General features: G+C 40.4%; 1 protein-coding gene across 2 annotated transcripts in view; it reads left to right on the top strand.

Moving 5' to 3' along the window:
* pola1 (polymerase (DNA directed), alpha 1) overlaps positions 1-13,531 on the top strand; it is an 80,775-nt gene extending 67,244 nt beyond the window's left edge. The window contains exons 37-38 of one of the 2 annotated variants that reach the window (XM_049486507.1): positions 12,512-12,671; positions 12,947-13,531. In XM_049486507.1, the coding sequence (XP_049342464.1) occupies positions 12,512-12,648 (137 nt within the window). In that variant the 3' untranslated portion in view covers positions 12,649-12,671; positions 12,947-13,531. Of the gene's footprint in view, positions 1-12,511 lie in introns of both variants that reach the window. The other variant, XM_049486503.1, reaches the window with a different exon arrangement.
* The last annotated feature ends 3,322 nt before the right edge of the window (positions 13,532-16,853 follow it).

Raw genomic sequence — 16,853 nt, 5'->3', positions numbered from 1 at the left:
AATGGGACATGGAGCATATATTTCCAACGGCCCAGTGGAGGATCCAACCCCGGCGCGACTGGAGCTAGCCGAGCCGCGGCTACTTACCCGCCAGCCTCTGTGATTGATGTCACTTGATTAAAAAGGACCTCTTGGAACAGACTTGTATATTTATTTATTTCTTTCTACATGTGCCAATGAGGTCCGGAGCGAGAGCGAGAAGCGTAGATAAATATAATGTGTAATCAATAGATGACCACTCAGAACATGAAGCAAGCCGAGTGGGTCTGGATGGGGGGGAGTGGGGGGCTAACATGATTATAGAGTTGGCTTCTCTCTGGAATTTTTATTTCTCTACTTTTCGCTGCTGTTGTTTCTTTGGGTAATTGTGGCCAATCTTCAGAGTTCTGACAACTGCTCTGCCCGTCACTGCCACCTTGCCTTTAATTCCTCAAGCGGTGATTTTTGTTTATGCCTCTATCCCTGATTTTCACCTGTTGAGATTAGACGTAAACATTTACAGGTTAGATTGTTAAGGCTGATGTCCGGAGATTTTCAGTGTTTGCTTCCAACCACCCAGCTTGTGCAGTGCTTGCTTATGAACTGCTGTATACAACTGCTCTAACATTTGCAGTGGCTTTCATTCATTTTAAACCAGCCCAGTTGTAGAGTGTATTAGTAAGTAAATATGATTTACATGATTTTAATGTGGTACATTAACCAACACATCAAAACGCACTTAATACTTAATTTTTTCAATGTTTTTATTGTTTTCATTCAATGAGTAGAGCTGCAGACAATCCCAAAATAACAGTGAAAGTTATGAAAAAAGAATTAATAAAATGGAATCCAAACCTCCTCATATTTGCAAAGCTATGATCCAGTTAAGACCAATGTGGTATTGCAGTTTAATCAATTGTTCAAAAATAAATACTACATGATGGAAATGTTTCCACACAAACACTCTAGAACAATACTGCCATGCTGCCCCAGTCTGATTTATCATACTGTAATTTTAAATAAAATAGAAACAGTCCAGAAAACGTTATGAGAGAGAACAAAAGTGGAGTTATTTTAGTGAATCTAAAGAATCAGGAGGCTAAGAGTTTTTGATAAAAATTTACTTGCAAAATTTGTTTTCATGTTGTGATGGTCTTCAGCCACTCACACGTAATCAGTAATTCACCTTGTATTGTATATTCTTCGTATGACTGCATTATTCTATTATTTTATATAAATACCACTAAATTAGACACATTTTATTAATTTACATTTTTTAAACATGTTTCATGGCTTTTAATTTTACTATGTATTTCTTAAAAAATAAATTATTAAATTAAGAAATCTATGCAAGTAGTGAATCAATGTAGTACTGAAAAAAAAAAAAAAAAATCTGCCTAGTTTGGCTTGTCCTATAGCATGCTCCCTGATGTTGACCAGTAGGATGACACCATGCTCTCATACAGGTATACAAATAGAAGGCCAATGTATACTTCTGCTCTCAACCTATGCGAAGCAGACAGTGGCAGCTATGATTGGTCCACTGAGATGTGCATACATTCCTGCCTTCACTGCATCATAGACAGCGTATTGACCCAAACCAGAAGTATAAATTGGCCTTTACTTGTAGATATGAGCCTGTAACTGTGTTTTCATTAGCTATTAGCATTTTCAGCTAACAAGACACAAGATTAGATTACTGAACTTCTATAAGGACATGGTCCTGGGTGCCTTTCTATTTCTGAAAAATCCTGTTTAGTAGGCAGCACTTCCAATGGCCTAGGGACATAAATGCAGCAACTGTAATTGGTCCTCTGTGCATCGTATTCTAACTTTCGCAGCCATTTCATTGGTGTAATTGCAGAGCAATGCGCAGACAACAATGCACAGAAATAAATGCTTGCAACAGCATACACTATATGCACAGGCTAAGCCGTAGAATTTGTGTTGACTTGATGCAGATGTATAAATCGGCCTTAAGCCAGCATTGCCCCCTTTGCCTCCATTGTTTTGGACGTTCACTGTTCCAAGCTTTCCAACCTTACTTGTCACTTGTGCACTTGTCATAGTGGCTCAGGTCTTTACACATGCCCATTTAATACCTTTTATTTCAGTTGTAACACAGCCCAGACCATAACATCAATGTCATTACGGGGTACTCAACGTTTCCACTTCTTTCCACTTCGTTTCCACATCTGTGATTGGTCTTTATGCTTTGACTCTACAGTCTTATTGTGCACAAAGGCCTCTCTTGGGATTGGTTTGGTAGGGATTAGTGGACTGCTCCTGGATGTACATCTTACACGCAGCTCTAAAGTATAGCCTTTAAGTTGTCATCGCCCCCACCCCCAACCCTGGTCCATCACTGTAATACAGTGTATTACTGTATTACAGACTGCAGGGCTTAGTGGGTTCTAGGGGTGAAATTACAGGGCTGGATGGCTGGTACTGTCTTTTACCTGGTTCAGGTCCTGATTAAGACCCCAGGTGTGCCTCTCCCATGTAGGGGGGGCACAAAGTCTTGGCACTTTATGCTGGATGTATTTGGTTGCACCATGCTATGCGCCATATCTGCTCTAACAGTGTAATGAATGATGTGTTGGCGGATATAGTTCTGCTTTAGGTTATGGTCGACTCTACGCAGTGGTTTTGCCATTTGATTTACATAGAGCACTAAGAGTCTACAGTGAAGGTTACAATTACATTAAAATTAACTTCAGCTCTTTTACTTCTGCTTATTATGGCATGGCATGCATTTAAACCTAATTCTATACAGTGGGCATGTAGGCTTTTATAATACATCAGACAATTACTTGTGTAGCTTTAGAGAACATAAAGACCTGCACCAGATTAATGTTGACCACGGAGTTTAATGGAGACCAGCTGATTATAATTTAAGTGATGGTTATATGGCACAGATATTGCAATGTATTCCACAATTCATTTTTTTACATTACACTGTAAGGATCACATTTTCAATTTCTTGTTTTGCACATTTAATGCTATTTAATCAGGATCTGTTAGTCATCGTGAGCTCCTGATATGGTTGGGATTCAAACCTGCAGCCTCCTAACAGAGCAAATGCTTATAAGGCCACACAGGATTGCTGACTGTTATAAACATTGATAACATGCAAAACAGTAATCAATCAACCTTGCCCATTTACATGTATTGCAAAATTGCACCAGTGCCTTAAACATTAGTAGTTCTGTGAAGTTTAAGAAGTTCTGACTGAATGTTGTCTTTCTGAAGGTCCAGTTTATACTCCTGTGTCAAACTTATTCATACCCTGCTTGTAGATATGTACCGCACGCCCTAGCTCAACATGCACCTTCCCAGAAATGTAACTACCGGTCAAGCTATGTGTTCAACAGCAGCTGTGATTGGTGTAACTAATTGCTTACATGCTTTTGAAAATGAAAGGAATTGTACATATGGTAAATGGCTCTGTACATTTGTTCCAAAGTCAGATTTTTTTTGCAAATGGACATTATTTGTTAACTGGAACATTTATATTGCATTTACAATGCTTTAATCTGAAACACCTAAACAAGTAAACATATATTTTTTGTGTTCAACAAACTCAGTTTTTATCTTTTGCTCTGTTTCCTGGCCCTCCTCCTTTTCCCTCACTCTGCAGAGACTCAGTGAGTGTAGATATTTTTTTTTTTGTTTGTTCTGCTGTTCGGTTGGCAGTGATGTATCCTTTGCTCCAGTCCATTTACTCCAACCACCTTTGCACAATGGGAAGAAGTGTGGGGTTGAGCTCCAGGCTGGAGCGAGCTGCTAGAAAGGTGCCAGTGTAGAAGGCATGATGGAATAAAGTGCAGTTCAAAAAACTTTCAGCTGCCCCCTTGCAGAACACACGCAAACACACGCGTGTGTGAGCGCACACACGCCCAACTGTAATTTTACTGAATTCGCCCAACACCCCCACCAACCCCCCCCTCCAAACCTGGGCCGTTTAGTGTCGTATCTGGCAGATTTTCTGTCTGTCTCTGATGAGCGAGGAATTGCTTTTAAAGTGGGCATTATGCCAGCTCGGCGGCACAATAGAAAAACCAATCTTCCCCCTATTCTGTCGGCTCTGCTGTTATTGTGGCGCTTTAGATAACTGCGGCCGTACAGTGCTGGGAGGTGGAGCGAGAGAGTAGGGGGTGGCTGGACGCAGGGCCCCGGGGTGAGCGAGGCGATCCTCGAGGCCGCCTCATGCCTCCGCTCTCCGGCCGGCCACGGGAACAATGAAGGTGGGTAAATGGGCCTGCTGGTCAGTCTTGTGGAGTTAAGTCCAGAGAGACATTAAACTTACTCACCGGCTGATGGAGTCTCTGTCCTGATTGACTGACTGAGTCGTCTGTGTGTTCCTTTCTCTATGGCCAGGGGTGGCGCTGCAGTTCGCCGACAGCCGCTCCAGCTGTTGCTTGATGATGAAATTGCTGGGCGACGCTTTGCCCATTTGCCGTATTTTCCTCTCTAGATTATCTGATTCCTCCTGCGAGGAAAAACTGATGGAAATTGCCTCTTTATTCTCGGACAAGGTTTTTTTAAAAAGAAAAAAAAGAAAGAAAAGAAAAGAGAAAAAAATGGAAGAAACATTTGCCAGCAGTATGTACAGCCTAGAGGTTTAGCGGCGTTAGATTGTCCTTCCTCCTTCCCTTCCCCCCTCAGTTTTCCCTCTAAACCCCTTTTTCTCTCAGCAGTTTGATTCAAATTACTGCAGATGATCGTCTCTTACCATGTGCTCTGTATGGAGGAATCGCAGTAAATCACACTATTCATCAGGTTAGCGCCTTAGCTCTTAGCAGCCCTGTGCTTATTTGGAAGTGGGCCCCAAGAACCCCCTATCTGGGCCTGCGATTGGTCTCCAGACCTGCTTGGACTGGAAGCATCCCAACTGGTAAATGCCCGTCCGAGCTGCTGCTGTTGCTGCCACCGCCGCAGCTTCGTACTAGCCTAGCTGACTTCATCAATATTCTCAGCTGGGATTTAAAAGGCGCTAGAGTTCCTCACGCGTATTGTGTGTGCCCACAGTGGAAGCGGGGTGCCATGTGTGCGACTGGAACAAGAGACATTTTGGATGCAGACTTGGAATCTGATCTACATGTAGACCACAGTCGTCCGCCTGATTGCGGCAACTGAGGTAAATGTGCAGGCAATTTCGCACACGGCAGGAGTCCTTTCATAATAAAGCGCTTTCTCACTGGAATTTTTTTTTTTTTTTTTGGGAAATATTAGATAGCCCATATCAATGACTTCTAAATCATGTTGAACTCAATTTATTTCGTCTTTTGGTTGTCCCTTTACTTCTCATAACCCCCCTTCCAACACCACCATTCTGTCTTTTTTTTTTTTTTTTTCCCTTTTTTTCAAATGTGCACGCAAACTCACTCTCTCTCTGAGCCTCTCTTACTTACTGTCCCTTGTCTCTTTTTTTTTCTCCCTCATCTCTCTCTCTTCTTAAGTGTGGGCAGTGTGATTATGCTCACGCCGTAATGTAATTTTGCCGCATTGATAAAATAAAAATTGTCCTTTATCAGTGTGCAGCTAATGCTCAATTTGCAGGCTATCTCCTCTGCAACCTCTTCAGGGCGCACAGCACTCGCCCTCCCCGCCCCTCCTCCCCCGCGCTCTGCCAGCCTTGAGCTGCTGGAAATCCGCGGGTGCGATTGTCAAATCAATTATTCATTCTGTGCAATTACACTCGCACAAAGAACTTTTCCCTGCTCGCAGTGATGATTAAATTAACAGCTATTCCAGCTGCCTGATAACATCTAATAGAATATTCATAAGCAGCCCAAATGGAATGTATGATCTCCATTAACTTCATCATGCTCACTTAATTACATGCTTGTTATTGTATTTACACCTAGTTAGAGCGCATGGAAGCTGATACACTCTCCCTGGACTAGCTTACCCCTTCCTCTGTCACGAGGCAAGCCTGCGCCAACCCTTGCCTCCTGTCTTGCCTCGCTTCTTTTCTTCATCTGTCTGTCTCTTTCTCTCTCTCTCTCTCTCTCTCTCTCTCTCTCTCTCTTTCTCTCTTTTCCCCATATCTCTCACTATCTCTCACCCCCTCTTTCTGCCTTACCTTGCTCTGCTTTGTCAGATTCTCTGTCTCTAGTTTTTGCTCCTTTTCCTCTCTTTTGCTCATGTTTCCTGTCTCTTCCCCCCTTTCTCTCTGGATCTCCTCATCTTTCTTTTCCTCTTTCTCGCTCCTTTTTTTTTTTTTTTTTTTTGAAATGCTATTTATTTTAAATACGACCCCTGCCGGGCCGAGAGGGAAAGCGGGGGTCTCTGACAACCTTCGTGGCTTTTAAGTTGCTCTTTTTTATCCATTCCCCACACAATTGGGTTGGGGAAGAATGAAGAAGAAGAAGAAGAGGAGGAGGAGAGGAGAAAGAGAGAAGGGGGTGAAAAAAAGGCAGTCAGTGAGAAAGAGAGGGAAGGGGAAAAAAAAGAATTATTTTCTCCCACCTTTCAAAAATGATGACATGATTGCTTTCGCTTGATCATGCATCATCTTTCTTCTCCCTCCTCTTTCTCTCTTTTCTCAGGTAAATAGTATTCTCCCCTCTCGCTCTGGTTCATGTGCCTTCTTGTTTTCTTTCTCTGTCTCTCTCTCTCTCTCTCTCTCATTCACTCTGTGGAGGTAAAATGTATGTATGATAATGGTAGCTGGAGCAGCTGAAAAATATATTCTATATCTCTCTCTCTCTCTCTGTGTGCATGGTATCCCATTTCTGTGTCTGTCTTTCTAGAAGGTTGGACTTGGCCACTCTCCTGTGTGTTTACCTTTGTTCTCCCACAGGGGGTTCGACTTGTGTTTGTGCTACACCTGCTAATAGAGTCAGACTGTGATTGAAATCTGGAACCCAGAGAGGGTGATGAAGACGATTGGACAAAACTAGGGATTATATCATCTGGCATCCGTAAACATCCTCCTCTTGTGCTTGAGCCTGCCTAATATGTTGTTTCTATTGTTATTGAGATATTGGACATTTTACTATGTGCTTTAAGCGCCTTGGCCAATCAGTTTTCTGCAACTGGAAAGCAGTGACCTTTCAGCCTAATCAGAGTAAAGCCTAGCAGTTTAATCTCAACAGCAGAAAATGTACAAATTAAGCAGTGTGTAAATTTGCTGCCTGTTTTGTTTTGGGTTTTTTTTCCTCATCAAATCAAATCAAATTTATTTGTATAGCACTTTTTGTTGGCACTGGTGTTGGCACAAAGCAGCTTTACAGAAACATGATTACAGGACAAAGAATCAGGCAAAACATTAAACATAGAATATACATAATAAGAGCTGCAGGAGGAGGAAGAAACCTTGGGAGGACCAAGACTCACATTAAAGGGGGGACCATCCTACCACTGGTCAAATGGCTTTTAAATTAATTTTAAAAAGTCTTTCATACATCCACATAGGTTTTATATATTCAGGTGTATAGCAGCTCCACTAATGGCTTATAGAGTAAGATGGATGATGAGCAGCTGATCTGTGGTGGTGGATGGAGAAGAGCTGACTTCAGAAACTTCCAGTCTGGCCAGACAGAGGACATGAGAGCCTGAGGGTCCAACATCCCTCGGTATCGGGTCAGACAGGTGGGCAGTCAGTAACTCGGAGGAAGGCAGAGAGATGGAATTAGTTTTGACTGGATTTATGTAAAACAGAGAATATAAAACATTATCAGAGTGTGGCAAATGACTCCGGCAGATCTTAATAAAACAGCCTAACTAAAGGGAGAGAGCCAGAAGGTAACATAGACATGGAGGCTCCCTGAAACACTGGCATCCACCCACTCCACCGTCCACAAACCTGAGTGACCGTGTGCAGTGGGAGAACAGCAGCACCAGCATCTCAGTTTACCACAATTTCCTCTGTCCATGAACCCCTGAATCTGCAGCCTTATCTAAAGGGAAAAACATTAATTACCAAAAGCTAAACTAAACAAGTAAGTTTTCAGTCTAGACTAGATTGAGACTGTGTCTGAGTCCCGAACATATTCGGGGAGATTATTCCAGAGTTGAGGCGCTTTATAAGAGAAAGCTCTTCCTCCTGCAGAGCTCCTCTGAATTTTAGGAACTACTAATAAACCAGCACCCTGAGATCTAAGTAATCGCGGTGGTTCATAACAGGAGATGAGGTCTTGTAAATACTCAGGAGCGAGCCCGTGTAGGGCTTTATACGTTAACAGGAGAATTTTATAGTCTATGCGGAATTTGACTGGAAGCCAGTGCAGTGCTGATAGTACTGGACTAATATGGTCAAATTTTCTCGTTTTAGTAAGGACCCTGGCTGCAGCATTTTGAACTAGCTGAAGTTTATTTAAGTTACTGCCGGAACATCCAGACAGTAGCGCATTACAATAATCTAGCCTTGAGGTAATAAAGGCATGTACTATTTTTTCTGCGTCATGCAGTGATGGGGCATGTCTTAGCTTGCCAATATTACGGAGGTGTAGAAAAGCTGTTCTAGTAACATTAGATATGTGTTTATCGAATGCTAGATCTGAATCTATGATAACTCCAAGGTTTTTAGCTGCTGAACCAGGGGTGGCTGAGAAGTCAGCCAGATTTAGCATTAAGTCTGATAATTTATTTCTAGCATTTTTGGGGCCTAATAGGAGAACTTCTGTTTTATCACTATTTAATTGGAGGAAGTTGTGCGACATCCATGATTTTACATCTTCTACACAATCCTCGATTTTCTTTAGTCTCACTCTGTCATCAGGTTTGGCTGATATGAAGAGCTGCGTGTCATCCGCATAACAATGAAAATCTACGTCATGTTTTCTAATAACTTTGCCCAGTGGGAGCATATATAATGTAAATAATAACGGTCCTAATATAGAGCCTAGTGGAATTCCATATCTTACCTTGGTATAACTGGAAGACATATAATTTATCCTCACAAACTGATAGCGATCGGTTAAGTATGATTTAAACCATGATAATGCAGTTTCAGTTACACCAACCATGTTCTCTAGTCTTTCTAAAAGGATAGTATGATCTATTGTATCAAAGGCTGCGCTCAGATCGAGAAGTACGAGTAGGGAAACACAGCCTTGGTCGGCGGCTATAAGTAGATCGTTTGTTATTCTAACTAAAGCTGTCTCAGTGCTATGATGAGGCCTAAATCCAGATTGAAATTTCTCATAGATTTGGTTTCTTTGCAGGTAAGAGCAAAGTTGTTGGGCTATAGCTTTTTCTAAAATCTTAGAAATAAACAGTAAGTTTGAAATAGGTCTATAGTTAGACAGTACACTAGGATCAAGATTTGGTTTCTTGATCAGAGGTTTAATTACAGCTGTTTTAAAGGCTTTGGGTACATGGCCCAGGGTGAGCGATGAGTTTACTATCATTAACAGAGGTTTAATTATATCTGGCAGTACCTGTTTTAGTAATTGTGTGGGAACAGCATCAAGTTTGCAGGTTGTGCTGTTTGAAGAGGAGATCATTTTCTCTAGTTCTAGCTGTGGAAGTGGGTTAAAGACTTCCAACCTAACTTCAGTAACAGGGTTTTGTTCTAGATCAGCCAGACCAGATGACAGAGAGGATGTAATATTTATCTGTTTAATTTTATCCCGAATGTTTTCAATTTTACTATTGAAGAAGTCCATAAAATCGTTGCTGGTGTGAATGGCTGGAATCTGAGGTTCAGTACCTGCCTGGTTTTTAGTTAATTTGGAAATAACACTAAAGAGAACTCTAGGATTATTTTTATTTATCTCGATCTGTGAGGCCAGATACGCTGAGCGGGCTTTATTTAGTTCTTTTCTATATTTAACAAGACTGTCTTTCCAAGCAGAGTGAAACACTTCCAGTTTAGTTGATCGATATTTACGCTCTAAATTTCGTACTAACTGCTTTAAGGTACGAGTTTGATCATTGTACCACGGTGTGAGCTTTTTCTGTCTCTCTATTTTGTGTTTAAGGGGTGCTACAACATCTAAGGTAGAGCGAAAGGTATTTTCTAAACCTCATGGTGGTGGTGAATGTATACTTATACTGCATTACTTTTAAATCAGGAAGTAAAAGGATTTTTTTTGTACACTTATACACAATTTTGAAATTCCAAAAAGTTTGCCTTGAAACTTTGCAAAAACTGCTTTGAAAGTCCAGTTCTGGTGTTTAATAGTGATAAAGTTGATAAAGTTTTACTGCTGCTGTTGATGAGCAGGTCAGCCATCTTTGATTTTAAACTCTGTGTTTACGAGGCTCTCCTGACTTTTTGTGTAAGACCCTGTGTAGGATCCAGAAGTTAAGATTGAGACATTAGCTCTGTCATTAAGCCTAGGCTGCATTTCTTATCCACTGTCAATGAAGTCAATGAAGTAAGGGCCATTTTGTATTTAGCCTTAAACTGCAGCTGATGTTGCTGCTACAGAGTTACCCACAGTTCTCTGCACACACAAAAAAGAATGAAAACAAAACAGCATCAAGGAAAGGACGGAATGGTTCCCCTTAAGGTTTGCACTGCAGTTAAGACCTTTTTGGTGACGTCACCACAAAACCTCATTATACTTTTCCATATGTGTGACTAATGGGAGTATCCTATTAATAAGTCCTAATAGTACAGGCCTACTTATAACCTACATCGACTGAAGCCTATGCTTTGCAACACAGCTATTGTTGCTTATCCAGCAGTTTAATTCACATATGAGTGGGTGTGTTTTTTGTATTTATAACAGGGCTTATAAAGAGGATTTGTTATTGCTAATACAACATTTTATCAGTGCTTTTCTTATCCCCCTATGGCTGGAAACATTCTCCATTGATATCTAGTGTTTTCTTTGTAATGTGCTGACCTATCTGATGTTATAACATGGGCACCAACCTTTTGAACGAGTACACACTATACTACACACCTGCCAGCTGGCTGACCTGTCCATCATCTGTGGCTTTTTCATGTTGCCCCTGTTTGGCTGGAGGACTAATTACAACTGCTGTAGCAAGCGAGTCATGTGGTATATTAAGATTTTTTTGTTTACTAGACCAAATCAAATGGTTTGAATTCGGTTGATACAGAAAATCCTCTGTCTTCCTCTGCTTTAGGGTACAGGCTTTACAAAAGACTTTGGTTAAAGGCTTTGACTCTGTCTGTAATTCCAGTTCAGTCCTGCTAGCCTGCCAATGGCTCCTCCATCATCTCCTCTCTGTTATTGAAGGCCCTCCTGTAGGGATAAATGACCTAGGATATCGACCCGATTGCCTGACCCCATGGCTTCCCGGCAGTGCAGTCTATTTAGCCTCCAGACTTCTGTAGACACCTAGCCCCTCAAACCACCATACTACCCATACAACGCCAGATTACTGCAGCTTTATCGATTCTTTGGGACTTTCATTTGAAATGATACTTGATAAACCTCTCCAAGCTTCTGTCCGAGAGCAGAGTTCGATATTATAACTGATGGTTTCTTAGACACGGCTTCTCCAGTCTCTGCTGCTAACGGGCCATTTGCTAGTGTATAGAAGTGCTGTATTTCATTCCATTTTTTTTGTTCTTTCTGTAATGCAAAAGTTCATTTAGGATGGGGAGAAACTGTTAACGAGTTTTTGCCTAATTGCTGTGTGCATTTTAAACCAGAAGCTAGAATTTAAGAGTCATGAGAAAGGTTAGGTAAGAAGCTCAGGTTGCTGTTTAAAATTCCTTAATGGTTTTTTGTACAAAGTAGGCCTTCAGTAAAGTATACTGGTGCTGGTTTCTTTTTCATTGCAAGATTTGGCTGTTCCCCGTTTTCTTAGATGTCACAGTACACAGTGATCTCATCTCGGCATAAAACTTTTTTGACACCTGTCAGTTTTTTGATGCCTTCGTTGTACTCTGAAAAAGGAATAAATTGGTATTGCTGTCTGCCTCAAATTTCAGTAAATATTTTTGCTTAAATCATTGGGTTTTATGTAAAGTTCAGGGCAAAGTCTATTACTTGTACAGAATGTTTACAATTTTGGCAGTTCTTCGGAGGGGTTTTTCATATATGCATTCTTTACAAAAGAACTCTGTTAAAAAAATATTTACTAAAAGAATCTAAATAACCTTTTTTAGCCATTTTATTTTTTTAGCATTACAGAAAGTTTTTAACACCATTCTAAATTTGAGGTTCAGGTTATGGAAGTGCCGGTCCAAAAATTATTTGGCCTGTTTTTCCCAAAATCCCTGGATTGACCATTTTAAATAATAATAATGTCTTATGTAGATGATTATGCTAAACAAAGTGCAATCAGATATGTCTTTATTAACAGCTTAGTTTTTGGAGGGTGAAAATGATCATTTCTATGTGATAACTGTATTGGCAAATGCTCAAGGTTTTAGTGTTGATATAGGCACCGGACATGAAACATTGTGCCTCCCCTAGTATACAGACAGGATTAGATAGCTATGACAAATACACAGTCTTAACCATGAAATAACTTGTTACTGTATATAAATAGCTAATATTACAGTTTAAACTACCTCTGTTTTGAACTGTTAATAAGTTTATCCCCAGTGCTTCTGATCGTCTTCTGATAGTAATATATTTTATTCTGTCCACAGAGAGATGTAAGAGCTGGAATCAGGAGAAAGAAGTTTATAAGAAAATAAAGGGGGTGGTGGATCGCACCTTGGCTTCCAGCAGCTACTCTGAGGTCAACCTGGCGAAGCTTTTTCAGACCTTCACCACACTAAAATAACAACATTCATCCATAGGGACAAGGTGGGGCCATAGATGACGACTTATGACATTTTTTGTTTGTTTGATTACTCTTAAGTGGGCCCATGATTTTCTAATTGTGATTACTATTTTTTTTTTTAAACAGTGTATATAGTGATTTTGTATTGTATGTATTGAATGCTATTTTCCAGTTGTTCCATGCCCCTACCCTCGCCTCCCACCCCCCACTTAAATTTCTAACTCTGCTTGTAAGCTAGTTGTTTGTGTTGCTGTCCACTGCACTGTCTTTGTGTGCTGATGGTGTGGTGTGAATTGAGGTCAGAGGTGAGGAGAGATGATGGCAGTGCTACGTGTGACCATCAGACCCTGCCTTGATTGACCATCGTCGTCACCCACTCTGGCCCATGTCTTTCATCACGTCCATTTATCCTCTAATCGATCTCAGTTTGGTGGCAGAACAGGCCAGAAGTGTGCCTAAAGACCTTTAACAACACCACCACCAGCATCCTTAGCCCTCTTCTAATTCAACTGCACACAGAGGCAACATTTTTGAGGTAACAATCAGGGGTAATACCTTCTCGCCACCGCCGCTGGTCCTTGACAGCATGGCAATTAGCCAATGATACAAACTTGGCCAGTCATTTAAGCCGATTGGACATCCATTCGCGCTGTGCCTCGCACTTATGTCTGGCTGTTTTGGGCTGGACTGAAGTGGGAACGTTTGTCAGTCAGTGCTTTGCGACCACTGTTATGTTCGTATTATGTTCTCTATTATTTGCAGACCTCTTTCCATCTATATGTATCTATATCTATCCATCTGTCTTGTTCTTGTCTGTACCTGTGCTGAAATGACCTAATAAAGTGTTTTTGTACTGAAATTAAAATAAAGCGATACAAAAAGAGCCACGAGTTTCTTTCCTTCCTTCCTTTAGATTTTTATAACAGTTTCCAGTTTTTTACCAGACGCCTGGTGGAAGAAAAAAATTGTGCCTGCTCTCTACCAAGACATGTAAAGAAGGGGGGAAGCTGAAGGCTGCTGCATTGGAGTCTGTGTTAAAACCAGTTCTCGCCTCACTCTTGCTTGTTCCGTGTGTTTATAATGACAGGTGAACGATGACTTTTTTTTTTTTTTTTTCTTCTCCCTTTTCTTTCCATCTCTCCCTCACTCCCCCTCTCTTTTTCACTCTCTTTACACCATTTCATCACTGCAAATGCCAATTTCCATAAATACCGTGCTTGAAAAATCACTTTAGACGACAGCCACTAATGGCACCGACCTAAGAGACTGTACACTTTAAAGAGTGGCTTTATGCCCCGGGTTTACCCCGGACTATGATCGACAGTGTGTGGAGGCCTTCGTTGCCTATGAAGTAAATTTATATTTATTATTATATCACATCTGCTGTGCGCCGAGTAAAATACTTTAACTGAGGGAACAGATAGCGCTGAATGGCTCTCCCTCTCTCTTTATATCGCACTTTACAAGATTAAGTCATCAATGCATGGTCTCAGGTTTCAATGAGGCATTCCTCAGATTCAGGCTAAAGCATTATCGTGCCAGCAGAGGCTTGTTTTCAAACTGGGCCGCTCAATGGCGGCGAGGCTTTGCATTCATTCCGCCCGCTAAGCTAATAAGAACGACTCGGTTTTGTTAGGCTATGCTAAGCTTTATTGCCTCTCTCTCGCTCTCACTTTCTTCTCTTTTTTTCTCTTCCCCCTTAAAAAACCAGAATAGTGGTGTTGAGCAAAGCGGTGGACAAGGTTCCCTTTGATGAGGGGAATTAGTGCTCCATTCTCTCGCCATTATTCATGGCACTGCGGAATATGTAAGTGGTCGTGGGTGTCAAAAGGAAAGCGGCTCCCATTGCAAAGCGCCCCCCCTCCTCCTTGTTTGCGTGAATGGCGGGCTATGAGATGATAAACCGCTTAATACACCGGGCTAATTGGATGAGGGGTAAAAGAGACGGGGGGAATTAAGGCGCGGCAAAAAGGGCCGGAGTGCCACTAGGCCGCCATTCAGACCCCGTTTTTTCCCGTTTTCCAATCGGGTTTTCAACTTTGCAGCTCCAGAAAAAGGAGTGAGAGCAGTTCATCAGAGTGTCACATCTGTGAATTCACATATTGTACACACTTCTTACACGAACTTTACAATAAATTATGTGTTGTTATTCCATTTTTCCACAAATAATGCCTTATTTTTTAATGAGTATATTTTTAAAGTTTAGTTTTTGTTTATTAAAAGCAAATTAAATTTCAATAAGCAAGACTTTGTTTGCTTTCCTCACCGTCTGAACGGGCCAATAATTCTTGTAGAAAAGTAAGTATGTTACTTTTGAACCGGTTTGTATTATTGGTGTAGTTTCTCTAGTTATATTAATTACAATTTCTGAAGTGTTGGCTAAAAGTAAATCCCAAACCCTATGTCATTGACTTCTTTTTTATATTAAAATATATATATATTATATTTTATATTAAATAACCTAGCTTTTTTCGTTATTTGTTTTCAAGATAAACCTGAAAACGACATAAAATAAACCCTTTTAGACCTAAATTATCTCCAGTGATGGGGAAAAAAAATAAAGATGATGTTTTGTCTGTAATGTACAGAAAAGAATACTTCTACTATAAAATCTATATAGCAAATCCAATTACCTATAATATTAAAAAATATATATATTATTTCTATTGCATTGGAAGCCTGTGTAATATTTTATACTGCATATTGATCTTTTTATTTCATAATCCATGAACCTAAACAGTAAAAAAGCATAATTAAGAAGTGTTCTAAATCACGTGAAATTAGTTTAAAATAGCTGTCTCAGTGGCTCTAGTACTATTACTGTTTTTACAGTGTTTTTTGCAGTGGGCTGGGCCAAGCTAATTCTGCTCTGTTTTATTGGTTTATAAACTTGTTCATTGGCTGGTTCACGGTCTATTCTAATAGACAACAGCTCTCAAGTAGTGTTCTGTGCGACAAAATATTTAGAAATAAAGAAAATACATGCTGTCCATTGTAATGGATGCAGGGTCTGAAAGAGTTAACAAAAACAAAAAGGTACTATCAGAGGATCATTCAAGTTATAGCAGTGCCAAAAACGGTTGTCTTGAACACTGAAGAACAGCATTCTTAGTTCCACACACACAGTTAGCTATAGCTACGTTTTTCAGTTTTTCATGACCACATATCATGGCTAGCTATCTAAATTTCTACAAGTGTCATTTGTCACGAGGCTGCTCTATCATTTCACCTCTAGGTTTTTGTCAGCTGTCACGAGAGAACACTCAAGGCGCCATGTAGCTTTATGAACCACATATTAAAGTGGTCTTACTTCACACGAACAGGTTAACATGTTAAACTTTTTTTTTTTTTTTTTTACATAAATGGGCTAATTGCTCTGGTTATTCACTGTACACACAGTCTGGTATTTAGAGTGTCACATCTGTGAATTCACATATTGTGAAGCGGGGCATACACGTCTTTCTATTGGTATTTTTGTCTGTGTTCTGCAACAAAAAACAGTATGTTTTACATGTTAAATTTTTAATTATTATTAATTATTTTATTTTGCTTATTTATGGCGAGACAAATAAAAAAGCTGCTGTCTTAAAAAGCTTATAGGTCGCAGTATTGGAGCTGTTAACAACTGTTTTTTAATTTTAAAATCACGTCACTAAAATTGTATTAAATAATACAGTAGGGCAGTTGTTCAAACGACAATCACTTTTTTTTTTTTAAAGAAAAAAACTTTTTTTGCTCAGTCTCGGATCAGCCTATGCTGTTGGGCTATGCGAGAAAGAGGAGGGTTAAAAAAGCCCAGAGTACTTGAGGAGAATTCCCCAGATATTACAAGTAAATTGGGTTGCCATTCATTAATAATGCTCACAATACGATTAGCGATTTGCGGAAAATCTCCTCTAAAACCACCCTAGAAGTGTGTGGGCTGTGCTCCAGGTGCCTCTCTGGAAATAAAACTCGTCACTGAGGGAGAAAATGGGCTTTTTTCCCCTCCTTTTGACTTAATTCTGCTTTGAACATGTTCTTCTTGTCATGCGCGGCGTGGCACATGTTTAATATGGGACTTGGCACAGGTCTGGAGGGGGTCCTTAGTGCACGATATTGGTGAGAATAAATTATGCGAAGAGTTAGAAACTGCTCCAGCTGGAGAGAGAGAGAGACCCCCTCCCCAATCTTCTCCTCGCTTTATTTCCATTTCCACTGATCCT

The sequence above is a fragment of the Astyanax mexicanus genome, chromosome 1 (genome assembly GCF_023375975.1).
Source record: "Astyanax mexicanus isolate ESR-SI-001 chromosome 1, AstMex3_surface, whole genome shotgun sequence".
NCBI classification, from domain to species: Eukaryota; Metazoa; Chordata; class Actinopteri; order Characiformes; family Acestrorhamphidae; genus Astyanax; species Astyanax mexicanus.
Note: the sequence above shows the minus strand (reverse complement) of the source record. Positions and strands in the feature narration are given on the sequence as shown.